Source organism: Colletotrichum lupini, chromosome 2 (genome assembly GCF_023278565.1).
Source record: "Colletotrichum lupini chromosome 2, complete sequence".
Taxonomy (NCBI): Eukaryota; Fungi; Ascomycota; class Sordariomycetes; order Glomerellales; family Glomerellaceae; genus Colletotrichum; species Colletotrichum lupini.
In genome coordinates, this window is record NC_064675.1 from 4,610,191 (window position 1) to 4,631,903 (window position 21,713).

A 21,713-nucleotide genomic window follows, 5' to 3' on the forward strand; every position below is an offset into this window, starting at 1 on the left:
GTCACATCATCGTGATTTTAGTCAAGGTGAAGGTTGGGGGTGATTGGCGATCGAATTCGCGCTTAGAGATGAAGTAACCTATAGCTCAATTGTGATGCTGCTACACTTTCCTAGCGTATGACGCATCAAAAAGATTGCAACGACTATCGATCACATTTGAATCTGTCATAGATACTCCGTCCCCGACAACACCACCCAAGTTTCCCAGGTCCATCGCCCCAGGCTTGCCAGAAAATTGCGTCCACGCAGGCACTCCAGGTCCATTGGCGGGGTTCTTGGCAAAGTTGGCCCATGCCGTCTGCATGAACTTGCTCAAGGCAAGAGCTTGGTCTGGTGTTGCCGGCGGCGGCGGGAGATTGCCAAAGACGAAGCTGATCTCAGAGCCGTGTACCGGGCGAGACAAGATACCTCCGGGTGTTGGCGAGAACGAGGTGGAGTTGAAGAGATATCTCCAAGTTGGCACCCCGGCTTGGGCCGAAAGACGAGCTTCATGCGCAATGCTGCAGCTCCAATCCAAGTCCGTAGCGAATTGTGTAATTGCATCCTTTGGAGTTGAGAAAGGCATCCCGTCTCCGACTGGATATCCGGCAGTCACAGCTTTTTGCAACGCATCGTCGCCAGGAAATGTTGCTGCGACAAAGGCATCCAAAGCGGTCGGTGGCTGACCCATCGTGAAGATTTCGGCTTCTCTGAGGTTCGTTCCTATCATCATAGGTATCTTGGAAACCTTGCCGGAAGCCCGTGTAGTATCAGGTGAGGTCGGTACGTTTGCATCTCCGTCGGCTACAGGTGGGAAGTTGAAAGGACCTTTAGAGAGTACGGACACAAGGGCGTCGACCGGAGCGGCTCTAACGCAATCAAGCGGCTTCTGGCTGCCGCAATTGAGCGAAGCTGCAAGAGTTTGAAATGGGGTCGTCATGTTCGGTCTGCCCAAGAGGCCGGTCATGAGTCCGACGATATCTCCGCCTGCTTGGGGTCCAGTTACGAGATATGCGGTTCCAGACTCGGTGATCACCGCACGGAACGGGGGCTGGGCACCGCTTGTGAGTAGTAAGAGGTCAACTGATGAGCCACCAGCTGACTCCCCGAATAAGGTCACCTTATTTGGGTCACCACCGAAGGCTTTGATGTTACGCTGAACCCATTGAAGCGCTAGTTTCTGGTCCATAAGACCGACGTTGCGCATTTGTGGAGGTATGCCCTCGACATCGCCTGGGAATCCGAAGACTGCAGTCAAAAAATCAGCAACGCCCACCTCCAAAGGCATAAGGGTGCTCTCTCTCATCAACAATGGTTACTTACCACTCGTCCGGTAGTTCGGCGTCACGACGATCACGTCTTGATTCTGTGCGAAGCTCGAGCCATCGAACATCGGTGTGTTGGCAGAACCAAATTGAAAGCCCCCGCCATAGTACCATACCATGACAGTTCTTCCTTCGGCGGGTGGAGGAGAAGAAGGTGCGTAGACATTGACGAACAAGCAGTCTTCGCTTTCAGGACCGGACGGCATCATGGCAGCAATCGCAGCTTTTGAAAGTCAATGCCATGATCAACCCGAGTAAAGCCCCAGACGAGCCCCGATGTGTGTTAGGGGACGTTCACTCACCAGGTATAGCCTGAATACAGGATGGAGCGAAGGCTGTCGCGTTCATTACGTCGTTATGAGGCGCCATCGAAGCAGGCACCGGTGGTGCAAAGCGTTGTGGTGGTGCCGCATACCGAATGCCCAAGAACTTGTTGATGCCATTCGCTGTCAAACCAGAGTATGGTCCATCGTCCAGCTTGACTTGTACTGGTTGTTGCGCATTCACAAGTGTAAGTAAAGTAAGCAAAGTAATGCCGATAGTCGTCGATCGAGGAGACCAGCCCCTTCGTGAGAACTCCATGGTTGGCTTATTAGTACGTTACACGACCGGAATTACGAGATTAAAAGAGAGTTTATTGTTGTCAATGTTTGTTTCAATCTCGCAGTCTATCGACATTTCACGAGATCTGGGCTTGGTTCCTTTATGTCTTCGACCCTCAACAGGATTTAACTTGCTTTTCTCGGGTTTTCCGTAGCCTTTCCATGTTCCAACTATGTACTATACGCAACTTGGCACTATCGTAAAGTAGCAGATCATTTTCCTTGAGACCCAGGCGTTTGAAGAGAAAATAAGCTCGGTGGAGAAGCCGCAAGGAAGACCCGAAAGCTTGGATTCGGCCCATTATTTAATTGGAGAGAATCGACGGACGAAACCTCAAGTGGCACGGTGAGCGGGTGTACCGGTGGGATGAACAAACTTGTTGATATTCACAGGAAGTCTATTCGTCGCGTCCACCCCGCTCGTGTCGTTTCACACCTTTGCCAGGTGGACGGCCGTCAAAATGGGTAATGGCGAACGACAGCTATAATGCGTTGTGCTACAATTCACTAGCAATGCCCAGAGGCTGAAATGATGGCTAAACGGAAGACCCGGCTCTTACAAGACTCATGGTAAGCATTGGGTAATGAAACATATTCAGCCGCAAGAAACGAGGAATGATTTTGAGGAGTGGAAACGGGAAGGAGAGCTCCGAGAGCCCCATGGGTAAACCGAGGTGTTTGCGTCTATTGAATGAATGGGGACTTCCCTCGCGCAAACATCACATGCGGGCGTGACTAGATTTCGGGATTGTGTGAATAGTCTTGATTTCACAGAGAGAAGCTCCATCAGTTTGTCATTCCTCTCTATTTCGCTTGTCCGGCGCCCAGAACACCACTTGCTGTCGCACGAACCGGCGCCGAAACAGTCCCACTTGTATTGCCGGACGCGGCTTTGGCCGACCCGCTTTATCGATCGGCCGGCCGACCGCGGGCTTGTCTAAGGGCTATGCGCTTGTCCTCAGGTGCTATAAGTGATGAAGCAGCTTAGAAACATGTCAAGGCGCTATGTATAACCTCATAGTGAGGGCAGGTCTGTTATACTAATGTCCAACTTAGACAGGCGAGGAGTCAACAAACTCCTTGCGCAATGTCATCGCCCTCCTTAATGCGTACTAATATTGGACCATCTTTGAATCAAGTGCGTGGAGCGGATGATATTGGCGCTCATAGACAGCATGGTACTATCTTGTCGCATTTCACTTTGCTCATTATCGGGGCATTCATGTATTCTCAGCAATACTAGCTTAAGATGGGGATTGATTGGATGAGACTACCCGCTGTTCCCATCGTAGTCTGTGAAGAGATGGACCTGGCAAATTAAGAGCGTTGCGCGACTTTGCTTTCACCTTGCGAAGAGGAACACGGACGAAGGCGTTGCACATCAAGGTCTATTGCCGTCCTTTCACGTTGGTGTCGGAATAAAGGGTGTAAGCTGACCACATTATCTCCGAGTGGATTGCCCTACGCCAAGGCCGCCACCCAAAGCTCATCGGTTCTTTTAAACTTCACCAGTCCGCCAAGGACCGACTATAACTCCGCCAAGTAACGCTCAGTAGAAAATTGCAGGCTGTGCTGGTGAGCAGCGAGTCGACAATGGGTTTAGCCTCACATGACCGGAACCCTGCTAACTCATCGCAGATGGAAAACTCACCATAGTTCCGGTATTTGTTCTAAAAGACAGACTGCTACAATGAAGGATTCATGATCTGGCCTCCTCAGCCACCAATTTTCGCGTTTGTCACAGCATGCGCAATGAGGACCTGGACGGTGATGATCAAAACTTGGCAGACACTATGACGACGCTTTCAAGTTGTGCGTCCAATGCTGGATACATGCTTCTCGGGGTGATGCTTTGCACACTTCAAAAAACCACTGTTGCAAAGGTCTTGGCATCATGATATATAAAAGAACACTGTCTAGCCGGTGTAATTCATTGCTTCAATACAGCAGATACAAACACGGCAGTCAAACGTTCTTCAGACATGATGATGAAGCTTCTTTCTTTCGCCTTCTTTCTACCCCTCAGTGGCAGCGCGGCTGGAAGTCCTCTCAACGATACAGCATATGACTATGTTGTAGTTGGCTCAGGACCTGGAGGTGGCACTCTGGCGTAAGGATATCGCCTCCGACTACGCTCTTAATGCTAACATTTCTCAGCGCAAGCCTTGCACGCGAGGGCCATTCCGTCTTTCTCATTGAAGCTGGAGGCAATATGGGTGATGATCCTCTTCAACAAATTCCCGGCTTGTGAGTTTCCAGACCGCTCGATATACAAAGCCATGTGCTTATACTTCACAGAGCGGATGTCAACTCGGAGGACCCCGCCATGTCTTGGCAGTTTTTTGTGTCTCATTACCAGAATGAGACTCAAGCCCGTCGCGATCGTTACTTCACCTACCGTCTTTCAAATGGCACACTCTGGTACGGCATTGATGCCCCCGAGGATGCAACTCCGTAAGTCATGCACCAGACCGTTGCTTGGTAAGTCATTAACCACCGGTTCAGACTTGGCATATACTATCCCAGAGGAGCTACGGTTGGTGGTTCTGCTATAGCGAATGCTATGAATGTGGTTCTTCCACCCGACAGTGACTGGAACCACTTCGCCGAGGTTACAGGAGATGAGTCCTGGGGCCCTGAAAACATGAGATCAATGTTTATCGAGCTTGAGAGAAATACCTATACGCCTGAAGGGACGCCAGGGCATGGTTTTGATGGGTATATTTCGGTACGAGGAGCTCATCAACCGCAATGACTATATGACTGACAGGAGATAGACGAATAGAAACAACATTTCTTATGTTGTCGATCGTCCGGGCGTACTTCGTGTGGTCCAGAATGCCATCTCCCAGACCGAGGGCATTGAAGCACCTGACCCCGAACAAGTCATCGAGCTAATGGAGAGAGACCTGAACCGCCCTGATAGCAATCGCTACGAAATCCCGGGCTTGTACCAAATACCACTACACGTTGACGAGAACCGCCGCAGAAGCAGCCCCTGGAATTACATCACGGATACTCTCGCTTCGAAACATGAAGATGGAACGCAGCGATACCCGTTGACCTTGAGCACTCACAGCCTCGCGACCCGCATTCTGATGAAGAATGCCGAGGCCGGCTTGAGAGCCTACGGGGTAGAGTTCATGGTTGGAGAAGGACTTTATGAGGCCGATCGGCGATACGACCCCTCGGTCGAGCCCCAAGTGCGCACTGTCAGGGCTAAGAAGGAAGTCATCGTCTCAGGCGGTGCATTCAACACCCCTCAGCTTCTCAAGCTCAGTGGAATCGGACCTCGAGAAGAGTTGGAGAGATTCGGCATCCCAGTTGTTGTTGATCTTCCTGCCGTGGTAAGCATCGGCCTCCTCATAGGACTTCTCTTCATGCTAATGAACCTCTTAGGGGGAGTTCCTGCAGGACAACTACGAGGCGGGCATCAACGTTCGGTCAAACATCGTATGGGAGAATAGTCCTTTCGCAGAATGCACGCCTGGTAGCCCCGAGACAGACCCCTGCCTTGCACAATGGGAAGCCGGCTATGGTGCATATGGCGAGGCCGCCGCCCCAATTTTCATGCTGCATCGTAGCAACCAATCCAGAAACGAAGACTGCGACCTCATCATCTTCGGTGCGGCCGGTGGTGTGTTTGATGGTCACTATCCCGGGTTCAGCGAAGTTGCATGGCCGCCAACATCCTTCTTCTGGGCCGTCGTTAAGATGCAAAACGGCAATCCGACAGGCACCGTGAGACTTCGATCGTCCAACCCCCGAGAGACCCCGGAGATCAACCTGAACTTCTATCAAGAAGACGCCGATGTCGACATTGCTGCTCTTTCCGAGGGCATTGAACATCTCATGTCCATCATGAACGTCACTGGAGAGCCGTACCAGCCCTTCCAGGTCATTGATCCCCCGGCAGACCGTTCACTTGAGCAACATATCCGGGATCACACTTGGAGCCATCACGCAGCCGGCAGCTGCAGGGTGGGCAAGACAAATCTGGACAGTTGTGTTGACTCAAAGTTCCGAGTTCATGGTGTTCAGGGACTCAGAGTTGTTGATGGCTCAGTCTTCCCGAGAGTGCCCGGCGGGTTTCCTGTTGGTGCGACGTATGCTGCCAGTCGTAAGGCATTCCATGATATAGTCAGCAACGAAGGAAAGTGACAGTGTTCCCTGTCTTGTCTGTTGTAATCTGATTCGGACTGAGCTTTCACAACGATATGGTTATGGGTGCTTTTTTTGTTCTTTATCACCGGAAAGTCAGTAGAGGATTGTCATAAGTAGCCGCACACACACACACACACACATTTATGACTTAGTATGCAGTGTCTGTCTCGTTTGAAAAGTTCGCCGTTGGCTTGTTAATTGCTTTGGAGCCAACAAGTGATGTTTGAGAAGATTCTAGCTTAGTGACAATGCAGTCATCTCGCCCCTAAGGATGGTGTCCAAGCAACCTCTCTGAATAAAAAAGCATGCTTCATTAAACAAGAAGATAATAATAGAGAAAAATAAGACTGTCGTAGCGTTGAACGCAAGCTCCCGTGGCTGAGTCCAACCTAGAAGCTCCGTTCTATTATGTCAGCACCAAGAAGTGAAATGGACCTGCCCCCTGGTCCAAAAGAAGCCCATTCTTAGTCGTTCAAAGACAAACCGACAGATCGTTTAGTTGAGTTTGAGGCCTTCGTAGCGGTCGATGGTAGTGGTGATAGTTCCGGTGAGCATGCCGGCCTGTACTTGGAGGTCGGTGGCTCTGCTCTGCACGGCGCTGATGAGGGCAAAGGCGACAGACTTGGGGAGTACGAGGGTCAGCCACCACTTTTCTAATCTTTGAAACCATGAAGAATCCTTGAGAGGGCGGGCAGGCGGGAGGGGGAGGCTCACATCGACAACACTCTCGACCTGTCTGAGGACGGCAGCAATAGGTGCACCGATAAGGGGTACAGTCGAAAAGAGACCGGCCTTGCCGATAAGCACATTGAGAAGCACCTGATGGATGCGCACGAACTCGCGGAACGCCTCAAAGATGGCGTCGGACTGGGGGCCGGCCGGAACGGGAGGCATGCCCTGCATTTGGGCGAGGGCCGTGGTGACGGTGCTAACAATGTCTACGAAGCCAGTGATGATTTTCTGCGGATAAGAAAGATAACGTTAGCTTCTGGAATCTTGACGAAGTTCCTATGCGGCAACAGACGGGGCCCGACTTACCGGGAAAGGACCCAGGCCGATGATGAGCAACGGCCCGCTGACGAGGTCAATCTTTTGCGCGGGGGCAATGAGGTCGTTGGACTTTTTGGTGACCATGTCGATGTTCTGGACGACTTGGGCTGGGGTCGTTTGGCCGAGGACGGAGTCGCTGCAAATTGCCAGGGCGGCGACGGCGAGCTTGAGGATGGAGAACTGCATGTTTGCTGATTTGAATTGAAGGGAAAAAGGGCTGCAAATATGGTTGTTCAGCTTGGAAAAGATGGGCTGGGCTATGTCGAGAAGATGAGATGGTGATGAGAGTTGTGATGAGAATGGCGATAATGCCGGGAGATGAGTAGCTTCTTATACTTGTTTCTGGGTAACAACTCGATGCTTTGGATACATCTTGAACTTGAAATTCAATTAACTTCAGACTTTGCGTGCCTCTCCTGCCGACTGAGATTTTGACGCGCTCATGGCTCACACTGCCGTTTTCATGCCAGCAAACTTGAGCACGAGGTTTGCCAAGCTCCTCCATTAGGAACGATCAGCAACTTCACAGACCTCTTCATCTTGCTGAAAACTTTTGATTCCAGGCTGATTCGGAGCAACTCTGGCAAATAAAAGTCAAGAATCACGGGCTTGAGCGAAAGAGCTTCAATGATGAGCCATCATCAATTTGTTGCCAAGACACCTAGTACGTGTGTAATGAGAGACATTTAAGATCCGAGACAGCAACGGATCCAACTTTTTTAGCCCGAGAAACTTGCCTCCTAAACAGGCAACATCTCAAAGTTCTCCCTTCCGGATTCTTCAAAGTGGATATCTTGCAGCAACCCAAATCAAAGGCCGGTACCGCGGCGGAGCGAGCATCTCGGGTATTCAATCTCCTGGTCCCAAGATCTGCAACGGTTTCACTCCAAGATTCCGACTGGCCTTCCTCCTAGTCCCCCAGAAGACCACAGAGATACCCGCTTCGGGGAACGTCTCGTAAGATGAGCCCAAGTATGATCTAGATTAGCGTTTAGGCAGCGCGGCTAAGGCTTGCGAGAGGGACAACACGACGACGTAGGTGGCATCTTGGCAGTAGAAGCTCAACCTCTGAGAGTCGGAGCCAACCCACTTTCGGCGACTGTAAAAACCATGCTTGATGTAAGCATAAGCATTCCCGAACGGTTGTCGTACTTTGGTGTTTGGCATTCGACACTGGCGTGGGCTAGGGCGGAAGCTTGACTAGATCCTGAGATAAAGGTTGGTTGGAATGCGGGACAAGCCGACGTCAGGCGAGTCCCTCCCACTTTGACCTCCATCGTCTACCGTGTCGCCAGCGCGCATGCTCAAGCATTCAAAAGACGGCAGACGGAGATGCGAGGCATAGACGAAGCCTGTTACGACTCTGTTAAGAGATGTATTCATTCGATGCTACACCGGGCGGTCGAATTAGTATCAGCCTACTTCATCTCTCCCCTTGTCCCGTTCCTGAAATGGCCCGCCACAGTTCTCAGAGTCTTCAACACCGACCAGAACGGACGTATACCAGCTTAAACCCGATTTACCGCTTCAGGCTTAACGGTGTTTCTCCGCACGAGATGTTAGATCTCGGGCTGGAGACGTGCCGGGCAGTTAGGGGCATTCCAAGAGGCCGCTTGGCTGAGTCCCTCAGAGTCCAGGGCGGTGGGGAGTGAGACACGCTGTGGAGCCCGCGGGTGCTGATCTTCCCGATGATTTGCACATCTCGACAACGGCGTGTTGCTACAATCTGAAGTCGAGGTAGGGGAAAATCAACGTTTGAGAGTGTTTGTTGCGCGATTTGATTTTACGGTGTGTTTTTTTTTTGTCCCGAGATGAACGATGTCTAGTGTTGGCTTGCATGCGGTCACCGTGCGAAGTAGAAGGGTGAAACGGATCCTGACCGCGGGTAAATTAACCTCCTCTGAGAAACGGTGTCCCCTTCAAGTCTCTGGCGGCTAGTGGCCAAGAGAAAAGGGAAAAAGTACTGAAATTGTGGCTTGTTGACGCCGAATCCCAAAGCTGCTAGATACTTGTCCAGGTACTCTCCCGTGGTGACGGCGTTACCGAAGTCGGACCCATACATCCGGGTTATCCCGCTACCGAACTCCCGAGAAACGACCCCGCTTCTCCGGGCACCGAACGGAGGTGCGGAGACTGCTCCGCAAATTCTACCTAGCAGACGAAAAACCGGGGAACCCATTTCCCCAGACTTTCACACTCCCCTGCCACCATTTCCAACTCAAAAGATGACGTCCAATCCTACTACACTACACCACACCACTAGCCCCTCCCGCAATTGACAACCACACTACGACCACAGCACCACACCGCTCGCGCGGGCCAAGAGCTAAAGGTCACATTGGGCATCCCCGACACGAGGTGACATCGCTCCGATCGACGGCCAGCACATAAACAATGCGAGCAACGCAACGATGTCCGGGGGTTGGGTTGGAAGCCAGCAGTCGTCACCATCCAGTCATTCGCATCAGCGGAATACCATGTTTTCTTGCTTACGCAGGTATTCAGTAGGTAGTATGAAGATGCAATGTGCTACATTATATCAATAAGGCTCATATAGCCACCTTTGAATCCTAAGTCCTCCTCTGTAAGTCAAAAGTGTCTATGTGCATGAATTGAACCTAAGGTCTGCTGCAGCCGGAGTTGCCTTGAACACCCCTTTTCTGAGAGAGTTTTGCGCGACCTTTTTGCTGTCAAATAGAATTACCCTCCATAACCATTCTCCTGGGATATCATTACTCCAGTCATCTGGATGTCATGTGCTTCTTCCCAGCATTCCAGTCCTTCCTTTTACCGGTTGATCATCAGTGAGTGTAAGGGGTATATCTGTATATCCGTGCCGTCGTAGCATTGAGCTTGTCGTCAAAGTCGTATGGATGTGATCCATTATTAAAGGCCCGACCGTCCCGGAAGAGACGGGCATCAGTGTAGAAATGAGGTTATTAGTGCCCTCAGAGAAGTAAAATGAGAGAAAGAAAAGTCCGGAAACAGATGGTCCATCTTCCAGGACCAAATGTCTAGAGGAGAGCAACGGCACCAACGAGGCCAGCCAGCAAGGCAGCCCCCGGCGCTCTGCGGGCGTCGGCAGCAGCAGTAGGCACGACCACTGGAGCCTGGCTCGACGCCGTGACCGGGGGAAGGATCACGGCGCTTGTTGTAGGGACGACGACGGTGCTGGCGGGCCGGGTCTGCGTGGCGTACACAGTTCCCGACACGGTGATGTAGACCCATGACTTTTGCGTCACGACACTCTCGCCGCCCACGGTCACGGCCTGGGTGACCTCGACGTGTGCCGTCTTGGTCTCGACAATGACTTCCGTCAGGGTGTGGACCTTCTCGACGGTAATGGTTTTGGTGCCTGTGGCAGTGATCCAAACCGTCTCTCCGTGCTCGATGGTCTGATAAGTCGTCACGGGCTTTGTAATGGTCTCGTAGACTTCTGTGGAAAGATTCTGAGTGGTCTTTACGGTCGTCCAGACGTCCACTTTGGTGGGAACTTCCGTGACGATGGTTGAGGTAGATGTGTAAGTGACGACTACCGTCTCTCCGCCAATAGTCTTGGTCTCGGTCTGGCCATCATGTTAGCTCGGGGAGGTCCGTGAAGTCTTGGCTGAGGGAAGGGGTTCTCAAGACTCACCACAGGGCAAAGAGAAGTGATGGTGGTGTACTCGACGTCCTTCTCCGTCTTGGTGACGTCAGGGAGCTTCTCAGTCTGCCAGACCTTGGTAGGAACGTGAGTCACGATGGTGGATGTGGTGGTGTACGTCTTAGTCCAGGTCTTGCCGCCCTCGGTGTAGGTCTCCGTGACCGGGCAGAGGCTTGTGAGGGTTGTAAGCTGGACATCCGTGGCCGTCACTACGGCCGTCGGGCCGGGAACGGTCTCGATGATCTTGGTCGGCTTCTTTTCGACGACGGTGCTGAGTGTGGTGTACACAACAGTCTTAGTGGTGCCTTCTCCAACGATCGTCTCCGTCTGTAGGAAGTGTTAGCCAGGATGCTCTTTGCTCGGAGCTCTTGGCTGGGAAGCTTTGCTTGGAGGGACCACTTACAATCGGGCAGTAGGTCGTGTAGGTGGTGTAGTCTGTGTCGATTTCCGTCACGACTTCAGTGGCGTCTGGAAGGGTCTCATAGATCGTCGTTGGGTGCTTCTCTACAACGGTGGACGTGGTGGTGATGGTCTCATACTGAGTGGTGTGTTCGCCGGGCTTGGTGATTGTCTAACAAGGAACGTCAGCCACGCCGCATCATAAAAAGGGCTCGAGGTCTACTTACAACAGGGCACACGGTCGTGTACGTGGTCAGGACTTCCGTGACAATAGTCTTGGTCTTATCCTTACCCCAGTCGTGGTCCTCGGTTGCAAGAGCAGTGGCGGCCAGAGCCAGCAGAGCAGTAGTGAACTTCATGGCTGCGAGTGGAGGTGATATTGAGAGCTTTTCAAACGAGAGATACTCTTGAAACGATGGGCGGAGGAAGCGAGAGCTTTAATTCGAGCGAGAGTCTCTCAAGTAACCTTAACGAACGAGTTACTTGATAGCACAAGATCACGAATATGTGGTTGGCTGGGAGATGGAGAGAGGCTGGTGAGGGCTGCAAGAGGATGGAGAAACAAGGAGAAAGGTTCGAGCAAAGAAGAGATGGCTGGGTAAGCTTATATCTTGAGGCCATGAACAGGTGGCCGGCATACCCGGTCTGCCTGCAGGCGGACGGGTGAGGAGAAGAGGAAGCAGAGTGCGAAGGATGAGATGACATCTCTGCTTGTCGGCCAACAGAGGTTGGCGATCTCCACTGCGGCTTGCAGTAGTCTTGGGCCATGTGGACAGCAGACCGGCCGCGGCCTGGTCCATGAAGGAGGACCTTGGGTAGGGGGTAGAGGACAAGTACGCCAAGTGTGTGATACGAGGGAAAGCGATCTTGGAGATGCAGCCTAACAGTTGGGAAGAACCTGGAGCTCAGTGAGTGGCTGGAGGAGAGCTCGATGGGATAGGTGAGGACTCTGGTGTAGGACGAGTCCTGTGGTGTGTATAGATGAACCACTTCGTCTCGGCCGAATGGCGACACGGCAGCCAAAGGCGCAATGGTTGAATCGAAATCGGAAGATGAGGCATAAGCCACCCGGTGTACGTAGTGCAACTGCAGCCAAGAGACGAGGTCGGACGACGACGACGAAAGACGAGGACGGCGAGGCTCGACAAGGTTCAGCGACACCCATGTCGCTTTTGACCGTCAGACGGGTAGCTTATGCGATGACTTGAACGAATAAGAGCGCGAGTATTGACTAGGGCCGATGGCATTGCAGCGTGCAGAAAGACGACTAGGTAGGCAGACCGCCATCCCCCGGCTGGCCATGTTGCCCCGGCCGTGATGCCGTTGTCAAGGCTGTCAGCTCAGGCTTTGACATCCTAGCCGGCTGGTGTCGGTAGTGGCCGACTGATGATGACGGCACAAGGAGGGGCATTTAATATAATCCAGGTGTCTTATGTGGTGAGCTTTGGAAATCCCTTGGCCCAATGATAGCCGTATTGACACGACACTGGCTGCGAGCAAGGCATGAAGCCAACATTTCCAGGGCTTTTCGTCAATCCTGTCTGACTAGATGCTTGAAAAGGCGGGCAAGGCAGCACTGCAGGCCGCGAGGTGACGGAAATGTTCGCTGGCGATCGAAGAAACCCCCTCACTTTGGACCATCTGTGCCTTAGTTGCTTCACACAACCGCGTTCTTTCTTGAGTCTCGACCGATTAAGTATACCCGAGTAGCAGCAAAGTCGAGCGCCAGCAAGGAGCGGCGTCTTCGTATTGCTGATAGATGTTGAGCCTTGCGCTGTCAGTTCTTTTCTAGCCGCATCTACTTTTGATTAAATTTTCCGCCGTCAGAAGCTGGGTATGAGGCGGGCTCGACCGGTGCATAAGTTTCTCAATGTCGGACAGACGTAGCTCGATGCTTGCTGCGTCCTCGAGGGGGGCTCGTGTCCATGTCGTGGCACCAAGCTCAAGACCTGCAGCTCGCGGGAAACATCCAATGAAGAGACGCACCAGTGATGCAGTCCAAGTCGTTGGTGTACAGGAACGCGTCCAACCAGATCCAGGGGCCGGCTCCGAATGAGCACAAAACTTGTTTTGGTGTGGCCGCCAAAATTCTGGAAAAGAGCCGGGACAGCGGTAACCAGGCCAGCGCCGGGCAAATCGAAGAATAATAGTGTTTACAAACTAGACCTCAGTCATCCGTTTACTAGCCTTGCTTGGAAGATGCATGCCCTTCGAAATACTCCAAAAAAACGATCGTCGGGTTAAATAGAGCGGGCTGAGCCATTGCCCGACTGTGCCCAATTGGCAGCCAAGACGTGTGAAGTAGCTCGTTGCCCGTGTAGCTGGCGTGCTCGTAGGTTGATAACCAAAGCTCGGCACAAGTTCCCCAAGTGCCGCCATTGCCAGAGGACGATCCAGTGATCGTCCAAGTGGCCCAATGTTTCCCGCGGGGTACCCCTGACTCGCCCCAGCTAGGACCAGCCGCCCTAGACTGAAGTCTGATGTGTTGGTTTCTATCAGGAATAGCAACAGCTAATACTGATAGCCCCGGAACATGGCCCCGGGAGGGCAGGCATTTGCTAGTGCGAGACGCCGGCGACTTTAGAGTCGATGAAGAAGCTATCTGATAAGCAAAGCACGCCATAATGGCTCGGGTGTGTTAGTCGCGTGTCAGCAGGAGTGACTGACAAGGAGCGGCTCAACAACATTGAGCATCGAGAATTGGGAATCGAGAATCGAAGCTATGACAAACGGATCATTTGGTACATGCGGCAAAGGCTCCAGCCTCTTGGAATCTGGGCGAATAAGCCGCGTCGGGGCGGCGCCATGGAACATGGGTGAGCGCTGACAGTCAGCAGGAAGTTGGCTACTTCGCATTGTTGTCGCCTGCCCCGCCATTTTGTGTTGACGGTTGACGAGGAGTTGCGGACGCGGGGCCAGTGGCTTCATCTGCGCCGTGCTCATCTTCGGGCACTTGCGCAGTCAATATTTCTTTTCCCAGCTCCCCGCACTGCCCGCCGTTGCCGAACCACAGCCCACGACGTGCAGAACAGGGAATAGAGGTAGGCAATTGAGTCTGGGGAACTTTGGTATTGAGGGAATTCCCAATGGTCAGGTGCGTCAGACCTTCTGGAAAGTAAGCCAGTTGGCAAGCCGATGCCATGGGTGCCCATCCTTCTCTACACAGTAGAGCAAGGTCTCCGGGCAAAGGACTTCCCTGGCAACAGAGCGGCACAGCTTTCGGTAGGAGCCCCGCAATGGTCGTCAAAGATGGCTGGCGTGATGATGATGATGATGGACGCCTCGGGAGCGGCACAGTTGCCCAGACTTTGACCAAAGCGAGGACCAGGAACTGGCTTCCAGTCGCCATGCACGAGAAGACGCCGGGCCGGGTACAGGGGTTGAGCGCGAGAAAAGAGTGGATCGAGTAAGGCGTTCAAATCCGATGCATGATGCACATTGGCGTGGGCATCGTCGACAGGGATGTGTGGAGAGGAAGAGGGAAATATTGGAGCCAAGGACGGCACGAAGAGGTGAGAAGTGACGAGCAGGCAAGTTGGAGCGAGCCATCGACATCGTGAACCTAAGGTTGAGGGAAGAACACACTGAGCGATTGGATAAAGCGGAGAGAAGAAGAGACGAGGGAAGGTTGGTTAGTGTTAGTATCCCTATTATAGAGTAGTTAGTTCGAACCGTAGTTAACGAAGAGATTAATTAAACTATATAAATATCTGCGTAGTAGGTATAAAAAGGAGGTTCTAACTATAAGTTAAGCTAGCTATAATAATTATAAATAGGGCCCCTAATTAGCCCCTACGTAGTTAGCTATATACCGTAGTTAAATTAAACTTTTAATTTAATACTAACTTTTTTTTTTATTAATTTAACTACTATAGTTAGAGGTATAATTTAACCTCGGGCCCGTTTATTAAGTCGTCTCCTTTTCCCCCTTTTCTTTACTCTTTTTATATAACCTATCCCTTTATTTATATAATAACTTTTTTATTATTTACGAATTATTTTAATCCCTTATTTAGTACTATTTTTATAAAAGCGTTTACGAGGTTATTTTTATTATTAATCTAATAAATCTCGAGTATTTTATACTTTTTATATAATTACCTAAGGGCTATAATATCGATTATAAGCCTCTTTTCTTTTATTATTCTTAATTTAATGAGGTATTTATATAATAAGTAAAAATCGGTATAAATAACCGTTAGAATAAGTAAAAAGCTAATTCGATTAGTAATCTTTTTTAGTATTATTAAAATTATATAAAAGAGGTTAACGCCGTTAACTATATTATAAACCTCTAATATTAATATATTTCTTATTATTTACTTATTTTTAGTTAATAAGTAATAAATTATATTATTATATATAGTAAATTCGCTCTTATTTATACTCTCGTTAGTTAGGATAATAATATACCTTAATTATAAAATAAAGTTATTATTGTTCGTAAATAACTTATTAACGAAAACGTAGAGCTTATTAATTATAAAGTTAATTAAGTAGTAAACGAGACCTTAATCGAGATTCGTTTTTTATTATTTAAGCTACTTATTAAATACTTCGACGTCTTATTTAATTAAATTTATAGCTTATACTACCCTAACGTAGTTAAAAGTTACCTCGGGCTAATAAATATTTATAATATATACCCCTTATATAAGCTTAGCTTTATATTACTTTTTAACGTTAGTTATATTTAAATTAATAAGGTTAATCTTCTTATTTTACCCCTTTTATTAAAAAATAACGGTTTCCCTTTTAATTATAAAAATCCTATTATTAAATACTAAGGGGGTATTTATTATAAGGACCTTTTTTAGCTTTATTACGAAGCCCGCTTTTTAAAACTCTTTATTCTCTTTTTTTATAAAGTTAATATTGAATAGGCTTAATATATCGTTAGTTTATATTCTAACGATTCTAAATTAGTTACCTTTATATTTCGTAATTAATAAGTACGGGTCGTATATAAAAGTAATTATTAATAATTAATTAATATAAAAATCGTAGTATATAGCTTATTAATAAGTACCCGATTTTACGAGCCTATATAGTAACTTAAGTACTTTAATAATCGTACTTTTTAAGTACTTATTAACTATTTTTTTTAGTAAATAGGCTAGGATTTCTTTTATAAGCCCTATAGTTAATTAAGTATAGGCCTAGGTAATATTACGGCTCTAAATCTCGTATCCCTTTTTTTATAGCGATATTATTAGTACTATTATTAATTATTAATTATAGCGCTATATAGTGGGCGATTATATAAATAGTATTACTTTTTTAATATTACTATATCCTTAAATTACGTATTTAGACTTTTCGTACGGCTAGGGTATTTTTTTTTTTTAATTTTACGAACTATTTATAATTTAAATATATAGAGGTTTATATGTTTTTTTAGGTCGTATAGGATAAATTAATAGACCCCTCGATTACGAAGAGTGTTTATTTTAATAAGATCTAATCCTTTATACGGCTTTTTAATAATTATAATTACGCTTTTTTTACGTAGTTTAACTACTAGCTCGAAATTAGCTTTTTTTTTATTATATAAAAAGTATTAATTACTTTATTATTAGTAATAAATTACCGTATTAAGGCTTATTGTTATGGTTTTTTACGACGTTTTGCTAATAGTATTAGTACTCTTTTAGTAATTTCCTCTTTCTCGTTATTTATTAATATTATTACGACGATTTTATTAAGGATAATTTTCTATACCTCTATCGTAAGTTATATAGTTTCCCTTAGCTCTTCTTTTTTTTATAAATTAGAAATTACCTCGTTAGGATCTATATAGTACGGTCTAACTACTATAATTAATATTTTAAGTAACTAGTTACGATTTCTTATAACTATATAAGAGCGCTTATTAATAAAAATTAATTTATATAGCCTAGCTTATTATTAAGTAATTTCGTACTATACTTATATATCCGAATTTAGTAATATATTTAAATTACCTCTTATATTAAGCCTATTATATATAGTAATTACCTCGTTAACTTACCTTTTTATGCTTACCTTGCGCAATACCTATATTACTTTTTTAATTACTTAGGCTCGTTAGCTTATACTTAGTAATAGTAACGAGGCTAAGGTCGTTCTTAAATATACTCTAAATATTAATAACGTTAATATAAATCCGTTAGGCCCTATAGTATCGTTATAATATTTAAGTATTATCTAGAAGTATTTATTATTAGTAAAATCCGGATTTTTTTTTTAATAATTCTAAACGCCCTTTTTAATTATTAGTATACCCTTTTTACTTTTTTAATACTATAATACGCTTTAACGGGTATAACTTTTAGTTATATACTATAGGCTATTATATTATCCTTAAATTTTACTAATTTAAAGCTAATACTAGTATTAGTTTTAATACTATCTAGCGGTCCTTAGTATATATCGATCTAGCTTTTTTATAGGGCTACTTATACTATTTTTATTTATAAATTCTAAAGGAATTGCCCTATTTAGAAAGATATAGCTATGTTAATTATATATAGTATTAACTAACTATTTAAATAAAAAATATTAATAACGATTTCTTAGTTAAAGTTAAGCTTATTACGTAATTTAAACTTAAATCTGCGTAGGCTTTGTGTATTTATTTAGTATTAGTAATATACTTTCATTAATTACTTTAGTACCCCTATTTTAATATTATTATTACTTAATTACTTTAAGAGGTTATATAGCCTCGTAACTAACGGGTACCCGAATCTCTAATATAGTTTTCTAAGCTTACTTTTCGTTAAATAATTAATTAATTTCGTATTATTAATAAGCTTTATAAACGTATACCCCTATCGTTATTTAACTACTTTAAAGTGCTTATTACTAAAGATTTTGTTCTTTATATTATTAAATATAATACTTAGTTAATTTATATCTTTTAAATATAAGAGAAATAGGGTATTAATAGGTAAAATATAGAAAGTTATTATTCCGAAGTGCGTTTTTATTTTTATTATACTTAGGGCGACGATTTCCTTACTTAGGCCGAAACTGATTTTTATAATACTTATTATTAACGTATTAAGTATTATTAACGCGATCTTTTATAATACTTAGAATTACCTTTTTTTTTAATTAACTATTACGATGCCCTAGTGTTTAGGATAATCCTATAAAAATTATTTAGGCCGTACTTTTTATTTATATAAAATACTTATATAAGCTTAGTATTTAAGGGATCTAAGTAATATAAAAAGGACCCCTCTAGCTACCCCTAGATTTACTTAGTACTATATTCTTTTTTTTTAAATATTAAGAGAGATAGCGTCTTTTTTTTAATTATTAAGAGAATAAACTTTAGCCCTATTAAATTTGCCCTTTTAGCCGCCTCTATATCCGTTATCTAAGGGACCTTTTCTTATTATCCGTAAATAAAAGCTTATTTATTAAGAGCTTTTACTACTTTTTATTCGTTTAGCTTTATATATTTTTTAAAAGCTAACGGGGCGAAAAAAGAGTAATTAATATTATTAATTTTATTATAATTTAATTTATTAGTATAGGGGGTAAGATCTTTTTTATTTTCTAAATTTCTTATAGGGGGTATATATTTTAGGCCGCTATTTTAACTACTATTACTAGGTTCTATACTTTTAAATCTACCCTTATATATAATAAGGAATTAGTTAAACTAACGAGGGCTAGTTTTACTATTTACTACCCTTAACTTTTTATATTATTTATATAATTTAGTATACTCTTTTTTAAAGTAGTTACTTAACTAATATCTATCCTTTTTATAAATATAATATTACCTCTTCTATTACCCTATTTATAAGTTAAATCTTTACTTATTTAATAAATTTAGGCCTTTTTACTAGCGATTACCGTATTTAGCCTCTTTTTTTTTTTTTTATACGTTCGATTAACTTAATATTATTAATAAGGGTTATTATATATTTAGAAATAGGTTTAGTATAGTATTCTCGTTTTAATATTAAAGCTAGATCTTAGCTTTAAGTAGAGTATTTTATAGTTTTTAGGTAACTAGTATAGGGTTATTTTTATTTTTAATATATACTAAACTGCGGTATAAAGATATCTAACTTTTTACTTATTTATCCCCTTATTTAGCTAGGTTTTTACTAGCTTATTAATTTAATTAATAAGCTTTTTAAGGATTTCTATTTACGATTTACTTTTTATTATCCTAGTTATAAATATAAAAGAAATCGCTTATAGCTTAAATAGGAGCTCTAAGTTCTTATTATAAGTCTCGAAGCGGCTTTAAATTACGTTAATTATACTAAAAAAGTTATTTTAATCGAGATTATATACCGCTTCGTAATAGTAATTAAAAGCTTTATTTATAAGTATAATATTAATTACCGAATAGTACTAGTATTCCTTAATTCTAACTTTTTCGTAATAATTATAAAATATTATTAGGGTTTTTTATAAGACCTTATACTTCTACTTAAAATATAATTTCTTTTTTAAAAAGATTTTTTTAAGGTTTATAAATTACTTTATATTTATTATTAGATTTTTAATATTTATATACGATTTTTGCGTCGCTACGTATTATTAATAACTTTAGGTCGTTTAATTTTTTTTTATTAGCCAATTAGCGCCGAATTTTACGTTAATAGCGGTAACGAGTTATAAATCGAAATAAGCAGAATTATCGATTATCGTACTTTTAATATTATATTTTACCCCAGTATATTTTTCTATAACGATAGATTTCCGTTAGTAATTATAGGGAGGAAATCTAAGTCGTTTACCTTTTTTTTAAATTTATTAAAATAATTATACGCTCTATCGACCTATACTTAGTTTTATAATACGAATTCTTTTTTTATAATTATTACTATTAGTATTTTATATAGCTTTTATAATTATAATTATACTAATAATACCCCTCGTTTATAAAAGAATTTATTAACTACTTTTATAATTCCTAGGCTTACGCTTACGAATTATTTATTTAGTTAATAACTAAAGTCGTTTACGATCTCATAAAATAGGGGTTACCCCTATAACCCCTTTTTTTTATAAACCTTAGTTAAATAGATTAATACTATATTAATTTACTTATTATTAAGTTAATTTATAATTTTATATATCTACGTCTTTTAATAATCCGGGTTAATATTTACTTATTTATAAGGGATTAGGATTCTATTTAAGATCGGGTTTTATCCTCTTTTTTTTAACCCTAACTTACTAAGGGTCGTACTCTAGTTTATACCCGTATTAATAATTACTAACGTATTTAATTTTAATAAGGATATATCTAATCCGCGCGCTAGTTATAATAAATTTATACTTTTATTACTTAACGAATTTATTAAGGTCTAAGAAATTCCTATTTGTTTTTATTATCTTACTATTACTCTCGTTTTTATTATTTTTAGTAATTATTATTACCTTTTTAAATTACTAACTATTATACTTACTAAGATCCTTTTTTTTATTTAATATAAAAAAGTAAGTTTTAATAGTTCCTTTTTATAATAATAATAATAAATATTTATATTATTATAAAAAGATATAATAATTAGTTTTAAGATCTTTACTAGTTACTAAGTTTCGCTATCCTATATACTTCTAGCCTCTTAAGCCTTATACTCTTTATAATTTTTAAATAGCTTCTTTTTTTAACTTATTTTTTTGGAGTAGTATTTTATAAGAATAGTTAAAAATAAATACTTAGCGGCTCGTAAAAGAGCTATATAAGTTATTAAGAACTATATAAGCCGTTAAGTATAATTAACGAGATTAAGCCCTCTTTTTTATAAAATCGTAAATTTTAAAAACTTATTAAAAATACTTATTTATTACTTATATATAATAGGGTTAAATACTTTAGAGATTTTATTTTTTATAGCCTCTTAGTACTTTATTTTATATTTTTTAAGTAGTCTTTTTCGTAGCTTAATTATAGTTAAGTAATTATTACTTATTAGCGATCCTTTTTATTATTTAGTTAATTTTTTAAAATTAATAATCTCGCGCTAAGAGCTAGTATAAAAAGAAGCTTTTTAGCGGCCCTTAAAAAAATTCTTTTTTTTTTTTTAAATCCTCGTTTTTTTAGTTTTTTTTTAAGCTAATAATAACTCTAGCGGGAGGTTATAAAACTATTTTAAAGTAGCCGCTTTTTTTTTTAAAATTAATCTTTAAAATCCGTAATATTTTTAACTTAATATTATTAAAACCTCTAAATCCCCTCCTTTTTTATTAAACCGTCCCTGATATTATATTCCTAAGTAATACCCGGGGGGTAGTTAAGGGAGCTATAAAAAGGTTATTTAAATTACGGGCTTAAAGTCGTACTTATAAAATCTTTATAATAGTAGACTTTTTTATATATTATAAATCTCTTAGCTTAATAACTTTTATAAGGTTACTTTTATTACTAAATAAAAATATTTACGTTTAGAGATCCCCTTTTTTAATTACATAGTACTTTTTTATATTATATTATTAAACTTATTCGTTGCGCTAATTAATTAAGTAAGTAGTTATTATATAAGTATTTCTTTTTACTAATTTAACTAGTTAATTTTTAATTACGGGCTAGTT

At 43.1% G+C, this 21,713-nt stretch overlaps 6 protein-coding genes across 6 annotated transcripts; 2 read left to right on the forward strand and 4 right to left on the reverse strand.

Annotated features, from left to right (window-relative positions):
- Window positions 1-100: 100 nt before the first annotated feature.
- CLUP02_03705 (cholinesterase) lies at window positions 101-1,886 on the reverse strand (the record flags this gene model as incomplete). The annotated part of the gene is made up of 3 exons (XM_049282723.1): window positions 101-1,227; window positions 1,303-1,527; window positions 1,607-1,886. The coding sequence occupies 3 exons, from the start codon at window positions 1,884-1,886 to the stop codon at window positions 101-103; spliced, it is 1,632 nt and encodes a 543-aa protein (XP_049139866.1).
- A 1,765-nt stretch (window positions 1,887-3,651) lies between these two features.
- CLUP02_03706 (uncharacterized protein) lies at window positions 3,652-6,067 on the forward strand (the record flags this gene model as incomplete). The annotated part of the gene is made up of 7 exons (XM_049282724.1): window positions 3,652-3,718; window positions 3,857-4,016; window positions 4,064-4,153; window positions 4,205-4,360; window positions 4,496-4,634; window positions 4,684-5,253; window positions 5,306-6,067. 7 exons carry the CDS (start codon window positions 3,652-3,654, stop codon window positions 6,065-6,067), a joined length of 1,944 nt encoding a protein of 647 aa, XP_049139867.1.
- Window positions 6,068-6,565: 498 nt separating this feature from the next.
- CLUP02_03707 (UVI-1) lies at window positions 6,566-7,306 on the reverse strand (the record flags this gene model as incomplete). The annotated part of the gene is made up of 2 exons (XM_049282725.1): window positions 6,566-7,030; window positions 7,109-7,306. 2 exons carry the CDS (start codon window positions 7,304-7,306, stop codon window positions 6,566-6,568), a joined length of 663 nt encoding a protein of 220 aa, XP_049139868.1.
- A 1,829-nt stretch (window positions 7,307-9,135) lies between these two features.
- Window positions 9,136-9,399, forward strand: CLUP02_03708 (uncharacterized protein; the record flags this gene model as incomplete). Its single annotated transcript, XM_049282726.1, has 1 exon — window positions 9,136-9,399. A coding segment is annotated over one exon (264 nt), but the record flags the coding sequence as incomplete, so codon positions are not given.
- A 735-nt stretch (window positions 9,400-10,134) lies between these two features.
- CLUP02_03709 (repetitive proline-rich cell wall protein) lies at window positions 10,135-12,329 on the reverse strand (the record flags this gene model as incomplete). The annotated part of the gene is made up of 5 exons (XM_049282727.1): window positions 10,135-10,686; window positions 10,755-11,090; window positions 11,167-11,334; window positions 11,390-11,597; window positions 11,803-12,329. Coding segments are annotated over 5 exons (1,791 nt in total), but the record flags the coding sequence as incomplete, so codon positions are not given.
- A 1,015-nt stretch (window positions 12,330-13,344) lies between these two features.
- On the reverse strand, window positions 13,345-14,511 carry CLUP02_03710 (uncharacterized protein; the record flags this gene model as incomplete). Its single annotated transcript, XM_049282728.1, has 2 exons — window positions 13,345-13,654; window positions 14,012-14,511. 2 exons carry the CDS (start codon window positions 14,509-14,511, stop codon window positions 13,345-13,347), a joined length of 810 nt encoding a protein of 269 aa, XP_049139871.1.
- Between the last annotated feature and the right edge of the window lie 7,202 nt (window positions 14,512-21,713).